This window comes from Haemorhous mexicanus, chromosome 18 (assembly GCF_027477595.1).
Source record: "Haemorhous mexicanus isolate bHaeMex1 chromosome 18, bHaeMex1.pri, whole genome shotgun sequence".
NCBI classification, from domain to species: domain Eukaryota; kingdom Metazoa; phylum Chordata; class Aves; order Passeriformes; family Fringillidae; genus Haemorhous; species Haemorhous mexicanus.
In genome coordinates, this window is record NC_082358.1 from 13031965 (window position 1) to 13055885 (window position 23921).

The 23921-nt window shown below is 47.5% G+C and overlaps 1 protein-coding gene across 3 annotated transcripts in view; it reads left to right on the forward strand.

The window, feature by feature from the left end:
• Positions 1 to 22153, forward strand: part of PMEPA1 (prostate transmembrane protein, androgen induced 1) — a 43441-nt gene extending 21288 nt beyond the window's left edge. For 2 of the 3 annotated variants that reach the window (XM_059862467.1, XM_059862469.1), the window contains 3 exons: positions 10741 to 10895; positions 16676 to 16729; positions 16822 to 22153. In XM_059862467.1, the coding sequence (XP_059718450.1) occupies positions 10741 to 10895; positions 16676 to 16729; positions 16822 to 17388 (776 nt within the window). In that variant the 3' untranslated portion in view covers positions 17389 to 22153. The remainder of the gene's footprint in view (positions 1 to 10740; positions 10896 to 16675; positions 16730 to 16821) is intronic. The other variant, XM_059862468.1, reaches the window with a different exon arrangement.
• The last annotated feature ends 1768 nt before the right edge of the window (positions 22154 to 23921 follow it).

Sequence of the window (23921 nt, forward strand, 5' to 3'; positions counted from 1 at the left end):
GGTGCAGATGAGGTGGTGGTGGGATGTCATAGAGTGAGGAGCAGAGAAGAACTGAATTCAGGCTGGTTCTGGACTTCCAGGGGTGCCTCCCACCATGACCCCCCCTGTAGAAGGGGCTGGGCAGTGAGGTTGGAGCCGGGGCTGGGCACAGGGTTATGCCAGGGGCACTTGGTCATGCCATGTCACAGCAAAGCAGTCTCTCGGGCCAGTCCTGCACTGGGGTGGAAGTGTTGGCCTGGGGTGGCTGTGGTCTGGCCCTGTCGTGGCAGTGTTTGCCCTCCTGTTTAGCAGATCAGTGATTTTGCCTCTGTGTTTTATTTTGAGATTTTTTGGTTCTTCAACAATTGGTAAAGCTCAGAGAGGAAGGAGAGTGTTTCTTGTGTTAGACAGGATTATATTTTGTTTTGTTTTTTTCCAAGAAACCATCCTTTCTCAGTAAAAAACCCAACACTCTGCACACCCACATAGTTTGCTTTAACTTTCTTTTCTTTTTTGCATTCCTGAGGACTGGGACTGAGCAGGCTCAGCTGTGTCAGTGATGGGGACTGGCCAGTTTTTCTCATGTGATACAGTTTATTTTTTTGTTTTTAAGTAAATAAAAACAAAAATTCCTTTTCAGTGTTACTAACCCTTGGAGTTATAGTAGTGTTTCTCCAGGAGTCATCATTTTATGCCAATAAATCAGTTAAAACTTGGAGCTGGCTTTTTTGAACTTAATACACTCCTATTTATGAAATGCATGTGCTGCAGAAAGCCACTGACATCTCAGATTAATAAAATAAATTAAAAAAAAAAAAAAAGCAAATGCCATAAAAAAAGAGGCCAAACAAATCCCACAGGAATGATACATTGGACTGATTTTAGTGGGATTTATATCTATGAGCTGTGGGGGTTTTGTGGTTTTTTTTTTTTTCCTTTTGAAATGGTTGTGAACCAGAGTGATTACTTATCATTTTCATTTTAACTCCATCTGACAAATCGTTTTAGATGGAGAAAGCAATACTGCGTCTTTAAATGGCTACTCTGTCAGCGCATCTTGCAGGGCTTTAAATGCCCTTTGTTATCGCAGTCTAGACAGGACGCAGGCGGAATATTTGATATGTTATAAGGCAGAGATGTGACAAGGTTGAATTAATTTACTGGCTTATTTAAAGCTGAATTTCAAAACATTTTTCCTTACAAACTCGTTTTTTTTCTCTCTCTATCCTATATTTTTTTTTTTCCAAGTTCGTGCAGTATGTTTCAACTGTTTAGACTGGGAGAGGAGACATTGGCTTACTGCAGCCTGCAGTACTTTAATTGCCCTTTTTATGACTGTCTAGACATCATGCAGATGCATGTTTGTGGTGAGAAGACATTTCCCCCTCTGGTTATACGATAGTCTGAAACCTTTACATTCCCTATCTCCTTACCCCCTCTGCCTCGGAATGCGCTTTACTCCCTCCATCCCTGAAAATCACTTTTTCCCTCACTTTTATTTTTTTGAAGGACACTTCAGCCCCCGTTTTCCTGCTCTTTTCCCCATGCTGGTGTGCAAACGCTTCGTGGGGATGGAGGTGTGAGGAGGGGATGGCTCTCGGGTGTCGCTGCTCCGGGGGTGTCCCCGCAGTCCTGTCCCCGCCGTGGGTGCGGGTCCCCGTAGGAGCGAACGCATCGGCGGGCTTTCAATGGGTGCGGAGTTTTAGTTATGCAAATCGATGCATTAATTAACCCCGTTGCTATAGCTACTGCTTTATTGTTAAATGCAGTGAAAAGGGGACAGGCTGTGTCCATGGATAATCCTCCCGTCGGGGCTGTGCCCTCTCCCGCCCTGCCGAGCGCCCTGCGCCCGGTGCGGGGCAGCTGCCGCCCGCATCCCGCATCCCGGCGGGCAGGTGGCGGGGCAGGGCCGGCCCCACAGCGGCCGGGATGGGCCAGCCGGGGCTCCACCGCCTCCCCCCGAGCCTTTTGTGGGGGCTGACCCGGGGGTCGGCTCCCCGCAGCCCCCCTGCCCCGTGTATCTGGGGATGGGATGGGGGAGCGGGACAATGGGGCGGCAGGAGGGACGCAGATGGGCCGGGATGGGGATGCTCGGGGGAAGGGGCAGAGCATCCCGGGATGGGGATGGAAATGCTCGGGAAGGGCAGGGATCCCCGGGATGGGGATGGAAATGCTCGGGGATGCAGAGCACCCTAGGATGGGGATGGAGATGGGGTTTCTTGGGGATTGCAGGGAACTCCAGGATGAGGATGTTCAGGAAGGGCAGGTGACCCCAGCTCTGTTCTTGGCCCCAAACCCCATCTGTGCCTGGCCTTCTCTTTGTGTGCGCCCTAAATCCTGCACATGCAGAACCCCTCAACGAAACAGACTTCCCAGCAGATCTGCTGTGGGAGTTAAAACCTTTCTCAGGCTGTTGCTGCAGCTGAGGTGGAAGTAAATTTATTACCTTTAATTTTGTCAGATTTGGGGCGGTTGTACTCACCTCCCCCATTCACTCTGGTGTGTGTGTGTGTATATATATGTATGTATATATATATATATATATATACAATTTTTTTTCACATCTCTGTGAGAGTGTGCACATGCATTCTCTCCCATCTGGTGGTAGCGACCAGTTCAGACCAGTTCAAGAACTGAACTTGAATCCTGCTGTGACCAGACACAGTGTGCCTTGTCTGGGCATTTGCATGCATTTTGCATATTTTTTCCCTGCAATGCATAATTTTGCCTGTAACTTAAGATTGTCCTTGTTCCCTGGGAGTAACTTGCCTTGTGAAAGGTCACTCCTCTGGTGAGCAGGAGTGCAGAGTGGCACAGATGATAACTGGGTGCTTGGGAAAAGGCAGAGCAGAGAGTGCTTCCCGTTTTTTGGCTCTGGACCGTGCTGAGGAAATCCGGTCGCAGTTCCAGCCCTGTCATGACCTGTGTGGCTTTGGCCAGCTTGCTCAATCCGGGTTTCAACACCCGTCTGCGAGCCAGGGCAGCCCCTGTGGCACTGCTGCCCGAGGCTGCGTGTCCTGGAGCCCCTGGGGGAGCTGCAGCCTCAGGACAGGGGCGCGGCAGGGGCCCAGCACCGTTCCCAAATGTCAGGGGGCTCCTTGGGGATGTGCTGGTTGATAAATGAGGTGGTGTGAGGGAGCCATGCTTCTATGGAGTGGAAATGCTGGAGGAGCACAGATTACTCAGCTACAATTTGGGGTGTTTTGTGGCTTTTCTGCACCTCAGTCATGTCCCTGAGCAGGGTGCTGGGTGTGAGTTGATGGGTGTTGTGCTTGTGACAGGGTGGGACAGGCACTGCTGCTCTCTCCATCTCACTCGAGGTGCCCCTGCATGAGCACTGGTCCTACAAGACTTGCTGGGCACTCTGACAGGGGCTGGGTGCTGGCACCGGGGCATCTGGAGCTGCTTTGAGCTCTGACAAGGTCATGGCTGAGCACACTGGGAATTGACCAGTGGAAGGTTTCCCCAAGAATAAGTGGAAATGGAAACTTTCTAGGGGACAGCCAGGGTGGAGAGACACCTGGTGAAACATGGTGTATCCAGCATTTGTTCAGCTGGGAGAGGCTGTGGTTGATGCTGATGACATCCACAAACCCCCATCTGCACACCCCCGTGCCATCCCCTGTGCGCTGGGGTGTCCCACACCGAGCGGGACAGCCTGTGCCATCTCCCTGCCCTGCTCTGTGTGCACAGCAAGTGCAGCCTGCTGCGTCCTCGTGACCTCCAGCATTTAAGATGCCTCGTTGTGCTGGGCTGGGTGACAAATGCATCCCATATTCCCGGGTGTCCCCGCGGCAGCAGGAGGAGGGAGCCGCTCCGGCACCGCTGGTGATGCGGCGCAGTGGATGCAGCTGAGGGAGGCTGCAGGTGCCCTGTCAGCGTGAGGCAGCTCCGTTGCAGTGGGAGACAGGGCTGGGAGGAAGCTGGAATCAGAAACCCAATCCCTGTAATTGCCATTTGCTTTCTGGAGAGGGGGCAAAGCCCTCCCTGCATGGAGCACTTGCTCTCCTTGGAGCGTCCGCGTCTGGCAATTTGTCTGTCGAAACAGATGTGGGCAGTGACAAACATCTATTTCTATAACTAGAAACAAATTTGGTAATTGCCTCTTTCAACAGGACTTGCTCAAGCAGGAAATGAAATTCCTAAATGGCAGTTAGCAAAAGTATTTATAGCTAAGTTCATAAATGAGATGTGCTTTCCTTTGTCATGAGTTTCTGCTGGGTGGAAGGAAAAAAAAAACCTCTACAGTAGCAAGCCACATATTGATCAGGAGTGTTTCCAGGGTATACGAAAATACTTATTTATTAATGTGTTTATTTTTACTGGCTGTTCGAAATAGCCCTGACAAACAAAACCTGTTTGGTCTTTCAGGGTCAGCTGGTGGGGTTTGATCCGGATATTGTGTGCTGTGTTTTTTCACTCATTATTTGGTAGATTTTTTTTTTTTTTTCTGGTTCAGGCTATTTATGACTGCAGATGGTAAAATCTTGTTCTTGTGTCCCTCTCTCTTGGTGCTCTTGTTCAAAGGGGTGGGTGATGTTCTGCCCTCCCCCCTGCCCAAACATCATCCAGGCCTGATGCTATTGTGCTTCCTCTTGGGAAGCAGGAGGTGTTTTGGATGTTCTCAGCTTGGTGGGGGCCATGAGCCCTGCTCAACATTTTCTAGTGAGCAAGCAAATTTACCTGTCTTTTAAGTGCAAAATCAAAATGACTTTATTCTTTTAATGCAGTTCAGCTGTTCTCACCCTTGGGAGTAACTTCAAAAGCCATGTACTCCTTCCAGTCATCTCAGTGGGCTGGGATCAGCCTGACTGTGTGTGAAATACCTCGTCTAAAAATCCTGGAAAAGGGGAGGGTGAGAGAAGTAGGCACAGAGAAGAGAGAAGGGGTTGGCATATGCAAGATTTCAGAGAGTCAGTGTGTCCCAAAGAACCTTGTTAGTTCTCACTGCTCTGAGGGAGCTGTTTCATGTCTTCAGGAGTTTCTCTAAACAAGTGTCTGGCTGACAGGTCTCTGCTCAGAGCCCGAAGTGTCCTGGCTGACAGAGCTGCTGACCCCAGCTCTCACATTTGCCATTTCCCTGTGAAAGCTGAGTTCTGCCATGCTGATCCTGCCTCTCTGGCCCTTGGATGTGTGTCCCACTCCCTGCAGCTGCCACCGAGCCAGGTGAGCTCAGGAAGGTCACCTTCTGAAAACAGGCCCAGTGGCACAGCCAGGACAATCACCTTGATTTTAAAGCACTAAAAAATGTTCTGAGGCCCAAGCAGTCTGATATTTCTGTGACTATTAAGCATGAAATAAGGCTGTTTCCTTTAAAACAAACAAAACTGGGAGTGGGGGGATGAGGCCATCATTTGCCAGTGACTCAGAGGATGTGATGCTTGATTACCTGGGGTGACATCTGACAAAAAGAACTATATTAAACACAGTTATGTCCCAAGGTTTGGCACTATGAACAGGACTTCTTGAGGCTCTATCCCCTTTTTTCCAGCAGTTTTTATTTCAACTGGCTCCTTTTCTGAGTCTTACTTGCTCCCTGCCCTCCTGCCCCATCTCAGCCTGTCATCACTGGCTTGGAGGGTATCATTTCTGCTTGCTGCATCAGAATTGACTGTGCTGAATCCAGAAATGAAGATTAGCTGTTAACTGTACTGATGATGCGTGAAGCAGGCCCAACATGATCTCTTCCCAGCTGTCCTGCCTGTTGTCACAGGCCTGGTCCTGGTTCCTTGGGTGTTGCTGCAGCTTCGAGGTGCTGCCAGTCAGTGCCAGCAGCAGCACTATCAATATTGAGATCCTATTCTGTATCTTCCCCTGCTCCCTTGTAAACAAACACAGTTGTTGACAATCTGATGGGCCCTTGGTGTCTGGTTTTATGGGGGTATTAGAAGACAAATGTAGCAGATGCTAACACAAAAATAGTGCAGTAATGACTTTGCCTGCTCTGATTGTTTCTGAGATGACCTAGCAGATGAGTGAGGGTGAGTAATCTGCCATCTGAAGTTCTTTGTTCTTTCATCTCTTCTTTGCTGTCCGCAGCCTCTGAAAGGGAGAGCACTCTTTAACAAGAGTATGTGTGTGTGTGTAAGAATGTGTGAGAGTTTGTAAGAGAGTGTGTAAGAAAGTGAGTGTGTTAAGAATGTTTAACTGTGTGTGAGTGTGTTAAGAGTGAGGTTTTTTTTGACTTTTTTCCTTAGGTGTTATGGCTAGTGCAGCTACATTTCTTCATCTTAGCTGTTATCTCCTGAGTAATTTCATTTTTTCTTGTCACTTCTCACACGATACACAATTCCAGTACATACAGAAATTGTAATTGAAGCTCAGGGATGACTGGTTTGACCTGCAGATGTGTGTTATACCTGGCTGAAAGCACAGGTCATCTTGGCTGGGACCTTGCCTCTAAGCTGTTCTGTCCCCCTGTAAATGACAGCTGGAGTGTCTGGAACAATTGCAGCAAAATACAGGTTTTGGTTTGGGTTTTTTTTTTCTCCTTTGTACTTGTGGTGGTTTGGAGAGTTTGTCTTCTGCGGAGATATTCTGTGTGGAAGGAAGAGCATTAATAAAGTTTATAGGAAGCATTTTATGAACTGAAATGTAGCTGTAAAAGGCAAGGCAATGCATTTAAAGTGTAACCCAGCCTCGCCTCCCCTACGGCTGTGAGGGTGCTCCCAGCATCACCATTGACTCAAATCACTCTCTGTCCTTGTAAATATATTAATTAATTTGAACCTATGGGTGCCAGTATTCTGTTTATAAGGACTCAAGGAAGCTCCCAAATGCACCTTCCTGCAGCATCTCCTGTGGAGCTGTGAGTGTGGTCCCACACATAAATCCATAAATTTGAGACACTCCAGAGCTTCATGGTCTTGGTGACTGGGCAGCAGGGTGGGCAGCAAGGGCACGAGCTGCTTATAAAAACAGAGGAGTGGAGTGCACAAGCTTTGGAAGCAGCAGAGTCCCCATCCCTCATTCATGCATCTCCATAACCCCCTGCAAAGCCCTTGTCCAAGGCCATGCGTGGTTTGAAGTGGCAAACGAGCAGTGAGGGTGAGGAATGGGATGTGACAAGTGCTTCTCCTTGGTCACGAATGCCCTGTTTTGGGGTGCTGAGATCTGGGGGGAAATGCTGAGTTGCAGAACGCTGCACGCACGGTGCCCGGCTCGCGGAGCTGCCGCGTCTAGACAGAGAACACGGAAAAGCAGGTTGTGTCACTTCAATGTGATGTCTGAACCTGTTAGTTTGAAACGTATTCTGGAATAAAAATTATGCAAAATTAAATTAGTGTGACCTTGCTTTGCATTTGGAGGCGGAATATGCCCATCTTGTAAAGCCTAGTGCATTTATAACACTTCCCTTGGGGAAAATTACAGAGAGAAATGGAATGAGGGCTCTTCTAATTGAAAAGTGACAATGATTAGGAAGCCAAATACAAAATGTGTTGAGTATTTTTTTTCTTGTTTTGTTGTGTGTGTGTTTTTAAGAATACCAGTAGAATTATAAATTATGTGCTTTGCAGTTTGGCTTGTTTTTCATTCCCCAAAGGCTTTTTATTAGCATAGCAGCTGAATTGCACTTGTATAATAGCATATTAACTCAAACTTTGGGTTTTTAATGATCTTTCTTCATTAGTTTGACTGAGCTGCTTGGATAAAAATCTTACTGAGCATATCCAGCTTTCCAGTGTGTTGGGTTTGTTTTCCCTTCTGCAGAAAAGAAGCCCATGAAGACAAGTTAAAACAGAGGGAGAGCTGGCAGAAACTTTGGTGCCTCGAGTGGATATGAGTCTCTTGAAACATGAAAAGCACAAATTGAGTGTGTGGGGGGGGGGGGGGGGGGGGGGGGTTGGTTTGGTTTGACTTTTATTTTATTTTTTCCAAAGGCCAGATTGGGCAACCTGAGTGTTCTTGGGATTAAAGCAGGATGGGTTTGCTCCTGGGCATGGTAAGGCTGGGCTGCTCCTCAGAGCCTGGGCTTGGGGTGGGGATGGGGCAGGAGAGCATCCCTGCTGGAAAGCAGAATCCCCTTTGTTCTGGTAATCATCCTGTGCCTTCCTGTGGCACCTCCCAGTGTAATCCCCAGTTACAGCAGTCCCAGAGCACTGAGGATGGATGAGACACTGGTGTGTTGTCCCAGATGCTGATGGAATTCCCATCCTTTCCTCTTCAGGCTCTGCTGGTCCTGTGTCTGTGTGTGCAGGGAGCCTGGTTTAGGTCATTTGTGACACATCTTGTGTGTTCCTTCCTGGGAAGGAGTTTCCTGGGCCAAAACTTCACCTGTGTCACTGAAGCACCAGGACCAATTTAACAAGGTTTGGTTCATTTAAGGCATCTCTTGTCCAGGGAAAGGAACTTTCCTTTATTACTACTTTGGCCTTGTTTTTCTTTAGAAATATAACCTCTTTTAACAGAAAAGGAAGTTTTCCATCACCAGCTTCATTTATACTTGTGTTTTCTTACCATGGCCAAAGCACATGCTGCATTTTGAGGCTGAAGTGACTCATCTTCTTAAAAACATTTGGGGTTTTTTTGCTTAGTTTTTTTCTTTTCCATAACGATTTGTGCAAGAGATGGGCTCTGCAGGCTGGGTGGCTGCTCTGCTGCCCCCAGGGAGGGCAGGCACAAGGGCTCTGGGATCTGGCTCTTCATGGGTGAGCAGGGGAGCTGTGGGGTGCCCTGTGCTGGGGTTTCACCCTGCTGGAGCCTGGGGGGATGCTGTCAGTGCTCAGTTACAGCTGGCACCAGGACACGTCTTTGGGATGTGTAGGGACACCCCTGCATACTGGGGGTGATATGGGAAGAGTCATTGTGCCTTTTTTCCAATGGTTTTGCATTGTCCCCTTTCCCAGCCCTTTAGGATTTGGTGTTTTGTGCCTGTGGTCAGTCTGGGTTCTGCTCAGAAGCAACGAGCTCCTGTTCCAGACAGTTCCTCCAGCACAGGACACCCAGGGCAGCTTTTGGGTCCCACAGATGAGCTGTGCTGGATCAGATTTATGGGAATATGGTTTTCTTCCATGCTGTTCCTCTCACAGTGGCACTGGGCAACTTCTTGGGGTTGCTGTGAAAGACCCAGAGCTTATCTTTTATTCTAGCTAAAAAGCATTTTTAAGGCAAAACTCCTGTACAATGTTTGGCTTTTACTCCATCTCTTCCCACCCCGTGTGCAACCTTCCAGAGGAGAGGCAGCTGTGTTTTAGGGGTGCTGGAAGGATCTGGGCTCAGAATCCCTCATCCATCCAGCTTGAAGTGCCAGATAAGGCTCCTGCTTTCAAGGCATAATTCTACTTTCTGCAGGCAGTGGGCAGAGCTGGTGGAGCATTTTGGGCAGTGGCAGAAATAGCTGCTGTTTAGCAGAAAGAGCTCCAAGGTAACTGGCAGCGCTCACCACCTGGACTGTTTTCTTGACATTTATTTGCTTTTACTGGCACTCAAATGCCACCTGTCAGGAGAAAACTTTCCATTAAAAAAAAAAAAACACCAACAACAAAAAACCTAATAAATTTGCCTGACTCAGCAGAAGCCACCCCAGCTGGTATGAGTGGTGCCCTTTGAGGTCTGATGGGCCTTGCTGTGTGTCTGCAGATAATATATGTGTGTGTCTGTATAGATTAAATATAGATGGCAGCATCCATGATAGCTTAGGGCATGGCTTTCCCAAACTGGATTTTATAGCTGTCGCTGCTGAGAAGCAAACAAGCTGTAAATCCCCAGAATGATTGAATTTTGCTGTCTGGCCCCTCCTTTATGCTGGGCACTGGAGCTGCTGCTGCCCAGTCCTGGGCACTGCTGGAGAGAATGGGAGTGGGGGGAGTGACTGAGCAGTTGGGAATGGCATGTACTCCCTAGGCACCAAATTCATGGAAATAATGACCCAGCACAATGTTTGCCTCCAGTACTCAATTTTCCTAAGCCTCAGAGAGGTGTGAGGAATTATTTCCTTAGGAAATTTTAGGAGCAAATTCTCGCTGCCTCCTGCCAAGTGTCTGCAGAGTTAACCGGATAGTCTGTTGTTTGCTTGTTCTTGTTTGTTTGGAAGGGTTTTGGCAGTTTTCCTTTCTGCCAGTTCAAGCCACTCAAGCTGCCACTGTCAGCTGGCCGAGCCCTGAGCCGGGGGCTGTCTGGAGCTGCGGGATGTGGCCCCGTGGCAGACGCATGGCACCCATCTGGCGTCTCACCCAAAAGCAGGAGCTCTCCCCGCCTGCTTCCTGTGGTGGGTGGGCAGCCTTGGAAACAGGGGCTGCCACTGCCTGCTGTGCTGTGCTGTCCCCTGGGCCGCCACTGTCTGACCCTTGGGACAGAGGGGACGTGCCAAGGAGGGCTCAGTCCTGTCCTCCCCGGAGGGAGGAGTAGTGGTGATGGGAAGAGAACCGCAGAAATTTAGCTGAACTGTTTCATAGGATGAATTTTGTTGGTTGATGGCTCTGCAGCCCCAAGAGAGGCACGCGAGGCCCTGGGATGCTCCTGGTTTTGTGCCCAGTGCTGGGGACACCCAGGAGGTCTTTGGGAAGTCCACTCTGTGCCGTAGCTGGGAAACATTCTGTAGTATAGATTGTCTGCAAAGATCCCTCCTGGAGACTCTTGTGTGACACTGAAAAAGTGAATGAATGAGGTTTTTGTGGGCTCAGGGCACACAGAGCCCACGTGTCAGAGCTGTGACAGGAAGGGTGCAGTGCTGTCAGTGTTGTCTCAGCCACTTCAGTTGTTCTTGTGCTCATTACCTGCTGCTGTTCCTCATGGCTCAAAATCTGTCTGTCTCTTTTGCAGCGGAGCTGGAGTTTGTACAGATAATCATAATCGTGGTGGTGATGATGGTGATGGTGGTGGTGATCACGTGTCTGCTGAACCACTACAAACTCTCTGCGCGATCCTTCATCAGCCGGCACAGCCAGGGCAGGCGGCGAGACGAGAACCTCTCCTCAGTAAGTCACACCCTGCTCTTCCAGCCACACGTGCCAGGACGTGTTTGGCCTTGGCATCATCTGTCTCTGTTATTGGGGGTAGGGGGAGCATTTTAGGGGTGCCTCTGGCTCTTTGGGGTGCTGTGTGTATGGACAGACATAGCCTCTGCCTTTGCCCTGAGCTTTGCAATTTGGATTTTACATTAGTAAAGTGACTGCACAAGGCTGTTCTTGTCTTGTCCTGCTCCTGAAACCTCCATCCCCAGCTGGTTGGGGTTCATATGCCTTCATTTAGCAGCCCAAACTATCCAGTCCTTTGGCTCCAGTTAGTATCAAGTGTCTGTGTAAAAACTTCCTGCCTGCCTTGCAGAGAGCAGGAAATCCTGAGTAACTTGCTCCAGTTTTCACCAGTGCTGCTGCCATTACTGCAGTGGAAGGGGCAGAAATCACTTGTCAGCCACACAAGCAGGATCTCTCCAAGGGGATGTGCAAGAGCCTCTGTGTAACCCAGGCTCCCAGCTTCATAAAAGCCTGAGGAGAAACGTGTGAATTGTACCTCTGACAGGGATTTGAGGGGAAGCCTCACCAGCCTCAAGGCAGATGTTGGTTCATGGAGTTTCCTCAAATGTAGTGGCTCAGAGAGACTTAGAAGGATGTATAGAGAAAAGGCATCACATTTTCTTGGAGGGGAGCATGTACTGTTCACTGCTGCCTCTGTGGCTTTGTCTTCAGTGCAGGGATGTCTTGTACAGATACTTCTCTTTTTTAGCATTCCCCCTGAAGGGTCTCAGAGCTCTTTAAACAGGGCTCCCTCAAGGTCACTGCTGCATGCCCCCTCCTCTGCAGGCTGCCAGGGCAGGCTGGACACACTGCTGGTGCTGTGTGCTGCTCTGTGTGGGGCTGTGCTCCCCTGAATCAAATCCCTACTTGCTGCAGGAAAAAAGATCAAATACAGAGATTGCTTGGGGGTTTTTTCTTCTATTTTTTCCATTTTCTTTCCTCTAATTTTTTTTTTTTGTTTTGAGAGGGATATCTAAGATCTTTCACTAAGCCAGCCTTCAGTGCACTTGCAGGCTGCCCCTCTTAGCCACTGTTTTTGTCACACACCACACACAGCAGACAGAGGTCCCTTCTTGGCTGCTTTGTGAGGGGGATGCCCCGTGGGAAGGAGAGCTGTGCCAACCCCAGCCCAATTAACCCCTTGTTCTGTGGGCTGTGAGCACTGGGCTGTGATCCCAGCTCAGGGTCTGTCCTTGCTGCAGTGGGATGGGAGTGCTGGGAATGCCTGATCCCACGGGATGCCTGATCCCACGTTAAACCAGCTGGTGAGAGGGTGGAGATGGCTCAGGCACCTCCCTGCTTTGGGGCTCAGAGCCCAGCTCCCCACACATATCCCAGCTCCACCCGGAAATCTTATGTTCCTCTTACAGTCCCGTGCACCCACTTCCAGCAGCAGCAGGGTGTGGGCATCTGAGCACATGAGTTATTAAAAATAGCAGAAACATTGCTTTCCCATTTTCAGATTCTTTCACTGTACTATCATGTCCAGAATGTTTTACCTGCACAATGCCAAATGTGTCGTTTTACGTTTTCAAAGTTCAGCTCAAGCCCTCTTTATTTTAATACAGTAATTTCTGTTTTCTTAAGTGGACTGCGTTTTATTTTCTTTAAAAAGAGATCAGAAGGCTAACATAGAAAGAAAAGAAAAAATCACATGGAGATTGACCAAAAATTTCAGATTGAATGAAAAATTGACTCTTTAAAAAACAATTCCTTTTTCCCCTTTATTGTTTTTTTCTATTTTAAATTTTACCAAGCCAAAATTTTCAGCCATTTTTTGGCTCAGCTCTGTTACTTATTCAGCCTTCAGGCACATCAGTGATTAAATGGCTTTCCAGCAGTGTTTGACCTCTATGCCTCTGCTTGACCCCAGTGAGGATGGGGAGTCTTCAAAACGTTTTTTGGAGCTAAGGAGAGAAATAGAAATATATAATTTTGGGTTTTTTTTTAATTTTTCCCATCTTTATGGTTGTCCCCCATCTCCTGCCCTGTCCATGCTGTGCATGCAGCACTGATGGAGTGGCAGTAGAGATTCCCTGTGGTCCCAGCACCCTCCTGATGGGACAGAGAAGCCCCTCGTGGGCTAACGAGCGGGAAGCTCGTTACAGGGGGATCCAGCATGATAAACACCTTAAAGGCAGCACCTTTCATGTCAGTGGAAAACAGTCTGAAGGGGGGCTAGAGCCTGGCAGGCAGAGGCCACGCTGGGCTGGGTGCTGGTTTATGCAATCCATTAAACTTGCACTGAACTTTTTAAATCCCAAACTTCATTTTGGCGTCGTGACCGCAGACGGGCACTGGAGCTGCATTCGCGCTTTTCATCTGCTGAAATATTAAAGCAGTTCATCCCATGGTCAGGATGCTGCTGGGTCTGCTGGAGTTGTCCTTTTTTGTTGCTGCAGCTCAAAAATTACAGCTGAAGGAGAAATTAATTTCCCTAAAGGGTTTTTTAATGCGGCTCTCACTGGCAAGCAGTTTTTGCATTGCTTCATGCGTTTCTCCATCACCTTTCTTGCTGAACTTAAACTCTCGTCTCCTCATGACAAGTACCTTTTATTTTCCAGAACTAAGAATATCTAAGAAATGCTACTGATAACTTTTTTTCCTTTTAGAATGGCACTTTCTCTGCACCTTTGTAACAGTGGTATCCCTCTCCCCCAAGAAACAGTACCTTTGTGTCCCCCAAAATAGAAAATGAGTCTTCCTGAAGGCTCAGAGACTTAATCTGCACCATGCAGCCTTACAGAGACAATTCTCTGACATCACTAAAAGAAGTAGTTCTAAAAAAAGTTGAAGATTGATGTCTAAAAAGACATTTTAAAGTAATTTTAGGTTCTGCAGCAAGTCCTGCAATACTTGCAGAGGCTTTTACAGCTGTGTTGCTTACCAGACAGCAGGATTTCACCTTTTATTTCAGAAACCTGTGGCTTTCTAGGGTGTTCATTGTTGAGATGGATTCAAGTCCTAAATATTCTGAAAATCAGAGGTGGGTGAGGAGAGGCTGAGGATCTGCAGTGATGTTGCTCCTGCAGTTTTGCTTGGCTCACTGGGGCTGTGGAGCCATCCCAGGGCCAAAGTAAAGGCTCAAAGCAGGGATGTCTCCTGTCCCTGGGGCTTTGTCCTCCTCTGACTGCTGATTTCCAGCACTTTTAATCTTGCTGTGGAGTTTTTAGGGGAGCTGAGCTGCTCCCTGGATGGGTTCATGGTCGTGTGTGAGGCAGGGGTTGGCTTTGGGGAGCACTGGGTGCCTGTGGTCAATCAGCTGTGGGCACAGGAGTCCTGGGAGAGGTGGTTAATAATGGCTGCAGAGACCCAGCTCCTACAGAAAATGGGTCTCCTGTCTGCTCCTCCTCTCTCTGCACATCCCATTTTAATGCTGTTTCTGCTGCTCTTGCAGCCACGTGTTGCCCAGGGCATCATTCCTGGACCTCATCTGCACTAACAGATGAAGGGTGTGTGAGCCAGAGCTTTGATTCCAAGCACATGGGCAGGATCTTGCTGAGGCTCTGGGTGCGTGGGCACTTAGGGGTAGGGCACGTTTGGGGTGGAGCAGCCCTGCCCATCACCTGCCACAGCGGGATGTCCCAGCTGAGCCTGGCAGGGCTGGGAAGCACCAGGAATCTCACCAGCCACCCTCGTGGGAGCTGGCTGACATCACTCCCGGGAAAGGGGGGAGCAGATGGGATATTGCCATGGCACTGCCCACTGCCAAGTTAAATATAAAACATCTAGCAGAAGGCAGCGGGGTACTCGCTGCTCAGGAAGTCTGCCACGGGGGCACGGCAAAGTAAACACAATTTTGGGAGTGCTTCCCGCTCCTGCCCACTGCTTTGGTGTCCTTTGGGATGAGGTGACAGGCTGGCAGCGCCTGTGGTGGCTCTGGAAATCCTCCCTGGGCCCTTTGGTGTCAGAGCACAGAGTTGGAGGTGAGGATTTGTCCTGTGGCACACGCGGTTCCACTTGGATCTTTTGGCTGCTGGGGGAGTTCGACTGCAGACTCTCCCTGCAGGCAAGAAATCCATGTAAAATGGACCAGACTAAACAGTCGATGCCTGTGTAAACAATTGCATGTTGGAGTCCCGAGGTCTGGAATGAAACAGGGCTGTCTTGCTCAGGAAGGGCCGTGGGGCTGCAGCTCAGCCAGCACATTCCTCAGCTGTGGCCAGGGAGCTGCTGGCATTGTGGCACTTCACCTCTGCTCCAAGGAGGTGCTCCTGAAAACCCCGTGGAGAAGGGGGAAGGCTCTGGGCTGTCTCATTTCCAAAATCGCTGTTTTCCTTGCACTGGCACCAGCCCTACCTTGAGGTTTGTGTGCAGAGCTCAGCTTCAAAACCCAGAACCTGATGGATTTTCTCTGTACCTGATGCCACGTCCCGTGCCAAAGGAGAAAATACATTCCAGCACTGGGGAAAAATGAGAAAACAGGAGGGTGGGGGATATAATGGGTGATTTCTCTGGAGATTTTAATGTGGTGCTGGTGCTGTGTTTGGGGCAGGTAGAGAAATAGGAGTTCTCATAGGAGGAAGGTGTGTGGTTTCCTCAGACCAGCCTCTCAGGGCAACACTTAAAGGGAAAAAAGGGGTTTCTTTTCCCCTTGGCATTCTTTTTTTTTCCACTGGTGCTAAATACTTCTGCCTGTGCCTGGCTTACTAGTGCCAGAACTGGAGATTTACCTGCAAGCAACTGGGAAGTTCCAAGTTATAATTACAAGCCTTCTGGCTGTTTTCCTCTAGCTCTGCCTGCCAGAGGGATGTTGCTATATGTGAATATTAGCAATATTTAAATATTGCAGTTCCTAAGGCAAAAAAGTCTGGGGTGAACTGTGCGTGCTCAGAGTATCACCAGCAGATGGGAGGAACCCTTGTTTGTTTGTTTGTTTTGATCATGAATTGTAAACTAGTCTCGGGGTTTGGGGGAAATTGTGGCTTCACCCTGCCTGGGGTTGTTGGCACTGAGGTTTGGATCTCAGGATCAGGGTGATACTTGCAGTGTAGGAAACCCTCTACACTTCATTCCCTCAGTCTGCTTAAGCCAAGGACCACTTACTCTTTGGGGAAAAAATACTCTGAAACCATCCTGTTGCTACAGTTTTTTTCTTCTTTTTTTTTTTTTTTTTTTTTTTGCCAAGTCAAAATTAGTCTTAACATTTGGTTATTCACTTATTATCTTTATTTTCCCATGATGTCCGTAGTTGTGAGCATCAGAATGTGGGTGTGAGGGGTTTTTTTTGGTTTGGTTTTTGTTGGTTTTTTCTTTTTTTTTTTTTAAATCTTGTCATTATTTCATGGAGCATTTTTTGATGTCTTGTGAATCACCCACGGCTCATGGATCACAAATTGAAAAATACTCCTCTGGCATGTTTGAACCAGGGAAAGAACCGTGCTGGGGGTGTGGAGGTGGGAGGGGGGAAGTCTGCAAATGGGAGAGGGTTGTTTGGTAGTGCTGTTCTCATCATTCATTCTGCAAACGATCCATTAAATGGAGATAGAAGTGCGAGGGGAGGGAAGTTTTGGTTGGAAGGGTGTTTTCAGTGGCCATGAGGTGACACTGGAGCAGGTACCCACACGATGGCCAGCACACATGATTGTAGCTGGAGATGCTGGTTGGAGTTGGTGCGGGCGGGGCAGGAACACGTTGGTGGCAGTGTCTTCTCTAGGTGACACCTGGCACAAGCTGTTTGCAGCAGGAGCTTACACCCCTGGCATCACTCACCCTGGCCTCTCTTCTCCTTTCCCACGCAGGAGGGAAGCCTGTGGCCTTCGGAAAGCACCGTGTCGGGGACCGGCATAACCGAGGTGAGGGCGCCGCGGGTGTTTCCGCCGGTCCCGCTGTGCCCCAGCACCTCCCACCTCTCACCCCCTTTCCTCTCCTCTCCTCTCCCTTCCAGCAGCAGATCTACACCCCGCGGCCCAGCGAGCGCCTGGCAGTGCCCTCCTTCCTGCAGAGGGACCGCTTCAACCGGTTCCAGCCCACGTACCCGTACCTGCAGCACGAGATCGACCTGCCGCCCACCATCTCGCTGTCGGACGGCGAGGAGCCCCCGCCCTACCAGGGACCCTGCACGCTGCAGCTGCGCGACCCCGAGCAGCAGATGGAGCTCAACAGGGAGTCCGTGCGGGCCCCCCCAAACAGAACCATCTTTGACAGTGACTTGATAGATAACTCCGTGTTCGGGGGGCCGTGCCCCCCCAGCAGTAACTCTGGCATCAGTGCCACCTGCTACGGCAGCAGCGGCAGGATGGAGGGGCCGCCGCCGACCTACAGCGAGGTGATCGGCCACTACCCCGGCTCCACCTTCTACCAGCACCAGCAGAACAACAACGGGATGCCCCCCATCCTGGAGGGCAGCAGACTCCATCCCTCACAGATCAATGGCCTTGAGAGCACAACGACGACGACGACGACGACGGCGTGGAACAAAGAGAAAGAGAAACAGAAAGGGCACCCCTTTTAAAAAAAAAAAAGAAAAAAAAAAGGAAAAATGGAAAAAAAAAGGCAAGAAAGTAAATGAAACACTCTGCACTTCTCATTAAAAGAAAAAGGAGAGAGAGAGAGAGTTGAGGAAGAAGATGAGTAAAGAAAAAAAAAAAGAAGCCCTTCCCCATCTCTCCGTGTATAAATATTTACTTGTTATGTCTGGTCTGAATGCACAAGCCTACCAAGCTTGCAAAAACATTTCTTTATTGAGCTGTGTCTAGACGTTTAAAAAGGAAAAAAAATTTCAACTGTAGTCTTTTTTTTTTTTGTTTGTTTCTAGTTGGGCTGTGTGTGAATGCTTTTTTTTTTTGTTTGATTATTTCACTTATCTTTAAAAACAAAATATTTGCACAAAAACCATTTTGTTTAAAGATCTGCAATATAAATATATAAATATATATTAAAAATAAGAGAAAGTGTATGTGTAAGGAGCAGGAGTATTTTTGTATTAGAAGAGGCCTATTCAAAAAAAAAAAGTTGTTTTCTGAACTAGAAGAAAAATGGCAATTTTTTGAGTGCCAACTCAAAAAGCATGTATTACATTGTAAAAAAACAAAAAACAAAAAAAAATCAAAAGCAGGGGTTTAGAGTTATTTATATAAATGTTGAAATTTTGCACTATTTTTTAATATAAATATGTCAGTGCTTGTGTTGGTCAAAGCCTCTATCATGTCTACCATGAACCTGTTAAGGGATCTATGTGGAAGTGAAGAACAAAGTAGATGGAAGGGGAGGAGGATCGCTGGAGTGGAGATGCCAGCCCTGGGAGGAGCGGTGAGCGAGACTGCAGCTTATGCAAATCCTTAATTTCCAGAGTCCCTGCGCGTGGCCGCCGACAGCCACGGCTTTTATACATTCCCTACAAAGCAAGAGGAGTTGGTGTGTGTCTGTCTGTCATCCGGTAGGATTATTGGAGTAACAAGGTAAAATGAAAACTCCCTGCTTCCGCAGTCAGGAATGACTGAAGCAGGCAAAAATTACTTGATTTTTTTTTCTTTTTTTTTTTTTCTTTTTTTTTTTTTTTTTTTTTTGGACAACCTCTAACTTTTTGGAGGGGAGGGTGGTGGGGGTTGAGAATAAACTTCTGTGTCTGAAGGAACAAAAGTGTTTTTTGGTTTATTTCTTTCCATGTTCAACTGAAGGGCCCTGTTGGAGCCAAAGCGGTGGTTGTGGAAGTCGATGAGGAACTGGTAACGCACCCACTGGCTGCCCTTCAGCTGGGTTTAAATGTCTCGTTGAAAGAACGAGGTGGAAAGTTTGGTGGTGGTGGTGAACATCATTTTCATTTTGTTTCAACCTCCCAAACCTCAATTTGGGATAAACGGGCGCAGCCGTGTCCCGCGGTGCCGCCGTCCCTGGTTGTCGCTATTTTTGACGTTTGTTATCCAGCTTAAGAGGCACCAGGTACAGGAGATGGAAATGAATCTGCTCCTGTGTTGTATTAATTAAAGGCTACAAAAATAAATAATGCTTAAGGCTTTAGAAGCAACCCCCCCTTACCTCTTCTGGGACGTCCTCCCCCCCAGGTCCCGCTGCCCTCCCACCGCCGGGTGTTGGCGCGGTTCATTTCTCTTGGTTTCGGAAGCGCTTTGTCTTGCTCTGCTCTTGTTTACATTTTCTGTCACCTCGGTGTCTGGTAGGGGCCTCACCCTCGTGGTGAATTCGTAGGTGACTGAGTGAGTGAGTGAGTGGGAAACCTGAGAGAGCGAGGGGGAGAAGGCAAAAGGGAAAAATCCCGTTGTGGGTCTCGTCTCTCCGAGCAGAGGAAGGGTCGGTAGGGAGCCACAGAGAGCGAGGATTTTACAAGGGGGTGTGATTTGATTTCCTGCAGGATGCTATCTAGTAGAGTGACATAAATGAAAGATATAAAGGCAATAACTATTGTTTTTAAGCAACTTTTTTATTACTTGAAAAAGAAAAAAAACATAACCATGAGAACGGTTTTGAAGTTCTGACCATTTGAACAATATTTATATATATTTTAAAGAAGATGATGAATAGCTGAACTTGAAGTTTGATCATTATTTTTTGCTTTTTTTGCTTTTTTTTAATTTCTGCCTAGAAATAGTCCTGTACCTTCTCAATACTTCAAACTGCTTTTCCACAGCTCTTGAAATCTTCATAGTTTTACAGTCACGTAACCTAAATTTTGATGACCTAAAAAAAAAAAAAAGAAAAAAAAAAGAAAAAAAAAGCCACAAAAAAGAAAGGAATAAATCTAGTGTGTCATGAAAGGTACAAAACTGGTGAATTTGTACGAGTTTTTAAAATGTATCTTTCCTTTATGTAACATGTCTATTTAGTGCCTTATTAAACAAACAGTAACCCTCCCTTATTAGAGAGGGGGACACAAAATCATCGTTAGCAGTACAAGTAACCAGCGTCTGGTCTCTTGCTCCTTTGGACCTTGCATTCACTTTTCCAGTCCCTTTTTCCCGGAGCAGCTCCCTGTGCCTGGCCACACCTGCTGCTCCCTTGGCCGCTGCTCTGCTCCGACTGTTCTTAGGGAACTTGAACACGTTTTATGCACATTATCCTACCCGGGGAGGTAGGAATCTGTGGTGGATATTGTAAATGAGATACCAACCAAAAGAGAAAGCGAAATATAATATCTACTGCCCTCTTGAGCCAAAATGTGTGAATAGTGTTGTTGGGGTTGGGTGTGTTTGTTTTTTTGTTTTGTTTTTTTGGGGAGGGAGGGGGGTGTTGTTCAGTGATCTGAACTAGTTTTGTTTGCTATTAAAAAAATACGGTTACCTCAGCAGATTTTGGGTGGAATATGCATCACATGTTTAAAACTGAGCAGTGAGTAAAGAGGTGGTGTGGGGACCAGAGGTTGTTAAGAAATGAGATTGTCTTGTCACAGGCTGTCACCTGGCCACCAAACCCCGTGGAAAAGTCAGGGAAGTGGGCAGGGGCTGGATAGGCACAGAGGGGTAGTGGGAGAGGGTCTGAAGATGCAGTGCAATTGAACCCAGCTCTCATGCTTGAAAGTCCTCAAAATTTCAACCAATCCTCTTTTCCTCCTATTTTTTTCCCTCCCTCCCCAATCCTCTCCCAGTGTGAGCTTTTATTTGTCTAGTGTCACCCCAAGCTCTGCAGTTGAGTGATCAGTTTGTTGAGTTTCTGGGTCCAGTTTCATTTACCTCTTTCACTAGTTTGGGGAGCTTAATGAGTGTGAAATGGGGTGGCTCATCAACACCAAATTTCTGTTGCAAATGATGCCTTTCAGCCCATCCATGCACAAACCCCAAGCTGCCACCTTTCCCTGGTCTGCTGCAGCTCCAGTGGGGAGAGCCCCAGGTCCCAGGCAGTGGGTGCAGCTCCTCAGCAGAGCTCAGCTGATATCTTTTGTCTTTCTTCTGTCCATCCCTCTCTTTGCAGTCCTGAGAACTGTGTATTTCAAGTGCAGATACCAGATCTGGGGCCCAGATCGACTCCAAGTTCTGAATGGGTGTTTAGAAATAATGGTCTGTTCTTTTTTTTATTATTATTATTGTTGTTGTTATTGTTGTTATTATTATTATTACTACTATTTAATGTTACTTTTTGCCTCGGGGTCCATTTCTTCCCCATTCCCACATCCCGAATTGCCACCAAGGCAGGGAATTTGCTTTGCACACCCTTGCTGATGTTCCTCTGGCCTTGGTGCAGCTCAGTGGAGAGCGGTGCTAGAGTGTCCTGCAGCTGCCAGCACAGAGATTCAGGCCCCTTAAAAGTGATTTATTTTTAAAGAAATACAGAAGAATCAAAGCATTGCTAAGGCTTAGCAACCTCATGTCCTAGCCTGCCTTTTTGCTCGGAGTTTTAAGTCGCGTTAGCTTTAAAAGGGGTTGTTGATCTTACAGAGTTTCTTAGCTTAAGTACGGCAAACAGCATCCCAAAAGTGCCCCCAAACCTCACTGGCCTGGAATGGGAACGTGGCTTGGTTGATTCTGGTGGGGAGGAAGGATGGGTTTCATTTGGGGCTGACACTGGTCAAACACGTGTTCCCTTCACAACCCTTGGTTACACCGGTTTGAAGACTCAGCTTTACTAATCCAGTGTGTTGTTTCCATAAGTGTTACAAAAATTCATTCTGTCTTAAGTGGGGTCTAAGGAAATCCAATTGCTTTCTGGAGAATCACCCTTTTGTATGTGTATTGAATTATAAAATTGCACTAACTGCTATATTAAAAAAATAAAGAAATCAAAGCCCAATGTTTTTCCTAAGGATTGGTAAAAGAATCAGATGTGTAGCATTAACTGTGCTAGGCCAGAACAGAATGAATTTTAATCTCTTCTGTCTCTGAACTGCTCAGAGATTTTCTGTGTACAACACAAAGCTACAAATAAAAACAAAACAGAAAGAAGTTTTCCAGAAACTGCGCTTCAAATTTTTGCTGTACTATAGAAGCTCATGAAGGACAACATTAAAGTCCTAATTTGCCTGCCTTATAGACACATTTCATTGTATTAATATTTTCTTAAACTTCCAGTTGCATTGTGTTGGCTTTGGAGTTTGTTATAGGCAGTCCTGTATCCTGAGTTCTGTTCAATTTAAACTTATGTAAACTATTGACAGCACATGCAATGCAGTACTTATCTATATTTTGCTGTTTTAGTATGAATATGTACTCTGATGCCAATTTACAAAAATCTGTTGTAAACGCTTCTTGTGTACCAGTAACCAATAGTGGCAATTATATGTCATTCTAAAAGCTGCAATACTTATACAATAAATTTTACAATACTTTGGAAAATTTGCCTTCACCTTTTGCTTTGTTACCCAAAAAAAAGAAAAAAAAGAAAAAACATCAGGGTTTGTCAACACAATGTAATTTCAGTTTTCCTATTTTTTTCTGGAATGTTGGAAAATGAATCTGCTCAGTTTTGGATATTTGTGTGGGTTCCCCCCTTCCTCTTTCTGAAGCACGGCCCCAGCTCTGCATTGCCACCCGTGCTGTCCCTGTGGGGCTGTAGCTGGTTCTGGTGCATTTGCATGCTCCACGTGTGTGTGTGCACGTACAGCTCTTTCCTCTGGAGCAGATCAGGTGCACATGCAGCTCTTTCCTTTGGAGTAGATCAGGTGGCACAGCTCCAAGCCCAGAAGAAGCATTCCTGGTTTGCACCACTCTGTCCAACACTCCTGGTCCTGCCTTTCAGCCGAGAGCGTCACTGATGGTCAGAAGGTCTTAACTTGAATAACGTCAGTCAACAAGAGCTGCACAGATTGACTCAAATCCTAAGCACAGAGAATTTGTGTGACTTTTTTTTCTTTTTCCTTTCTGAAACTGTGGTCAAATTGCAGTGATCACATTAAAGCGATTGAAAACTTGACTGTTTGCAGGGGGTTTTCTTTCGTGTGTCTGAAGGATGGATGTCCTGTAGATTCACCCAGACCTCGGGTTTCCCCCTGGGGCTAAGGGATGTGTAGACATTAATCCCTGGGGTTTGCTGCCAGCTCTGCCCAAGCCCTTGTTCTCCCCAGCCCTCCTCTCTGTCTGGTCACAAACCTCCATTCCAGGTGGCAGCACTGTCAAAAGTGTTAAAAAAGTTAAAAGTGGCCCCTGGCTTTGACAAGCAGCTCCTCCAGCTGCTTTGGATGGGCAAGTGGTGGACACTTGGCTTTTATTTGGGCACAGGGAGCTCCTGTAGGCTTCAGCAGGATGCTGGGATGTTCTGCCTGTCCAGTTATTTGCAACACAGCCCCAGGCTGATGGCGAGTTGGGAGAACATCTCAGGGAAGGGATGAAAGCAGCTTAATTGCAGCCCAGGGAGGAGAACCCCAAACCCACCCTCAGCTCCCATCCTGGAACCGAGCCGCTCTCCTCCTGGTTGGGGTTTGTTTGTGGGATTCCTGGTGTCCTCTGTGCATTGCTGCTGGAAGGACAGCCCAGGCTGACACAGTGCTGGAAAGCAGCTGGCCTTGGCTGGAACACTTTTCCCTGTGGTAGGAAGTCAGATGATTTTAAGGCTGTGCCAATGCTGTGACCCCAGCGCTGGCTTGAGCAGCTCCAAACCTTCTTTCCCAACTCATGCCCAAAGAAAAGCCAAAACACAAAATTTCTGAGAGCAGGCAATGCCCTGCCCCAACCCCAGGGTCACAAATATCCAAGTGGAATACATCCACCTTGCCCCAGGCATGGTGAGGCAGGGAAAGGGAAGGGTTTGGTTTCAATCGCTGTTTCGAAATTGCATTTTTGGAATCACAGCTGAAACCAACATCTTCCCACAGAAAAAGAGAACTCAGCTGAAACCACATTTTCCAAAAGGGAATTTTTTTAAATGACAAAAAAAAAAAAAAATCAAGTTCAACCAGTGCAGTGCGTGGGAATGGGCAGAGGTAGCTGTTACTTAGCTACCTTTCCATGTCTGTTGAGGAGATCTGGGGACACTGCAGCACCACTGACTGGCAAAAGATGATTTTTAAATTTTTGGGTTTTGGTCGGTTTTTGGTTTTTTTTTTTCAGCTCAATGGAAGAAACAATTTTGTGACTTTTGGAAACCACAGGTGGCAAAGCCTTTGAT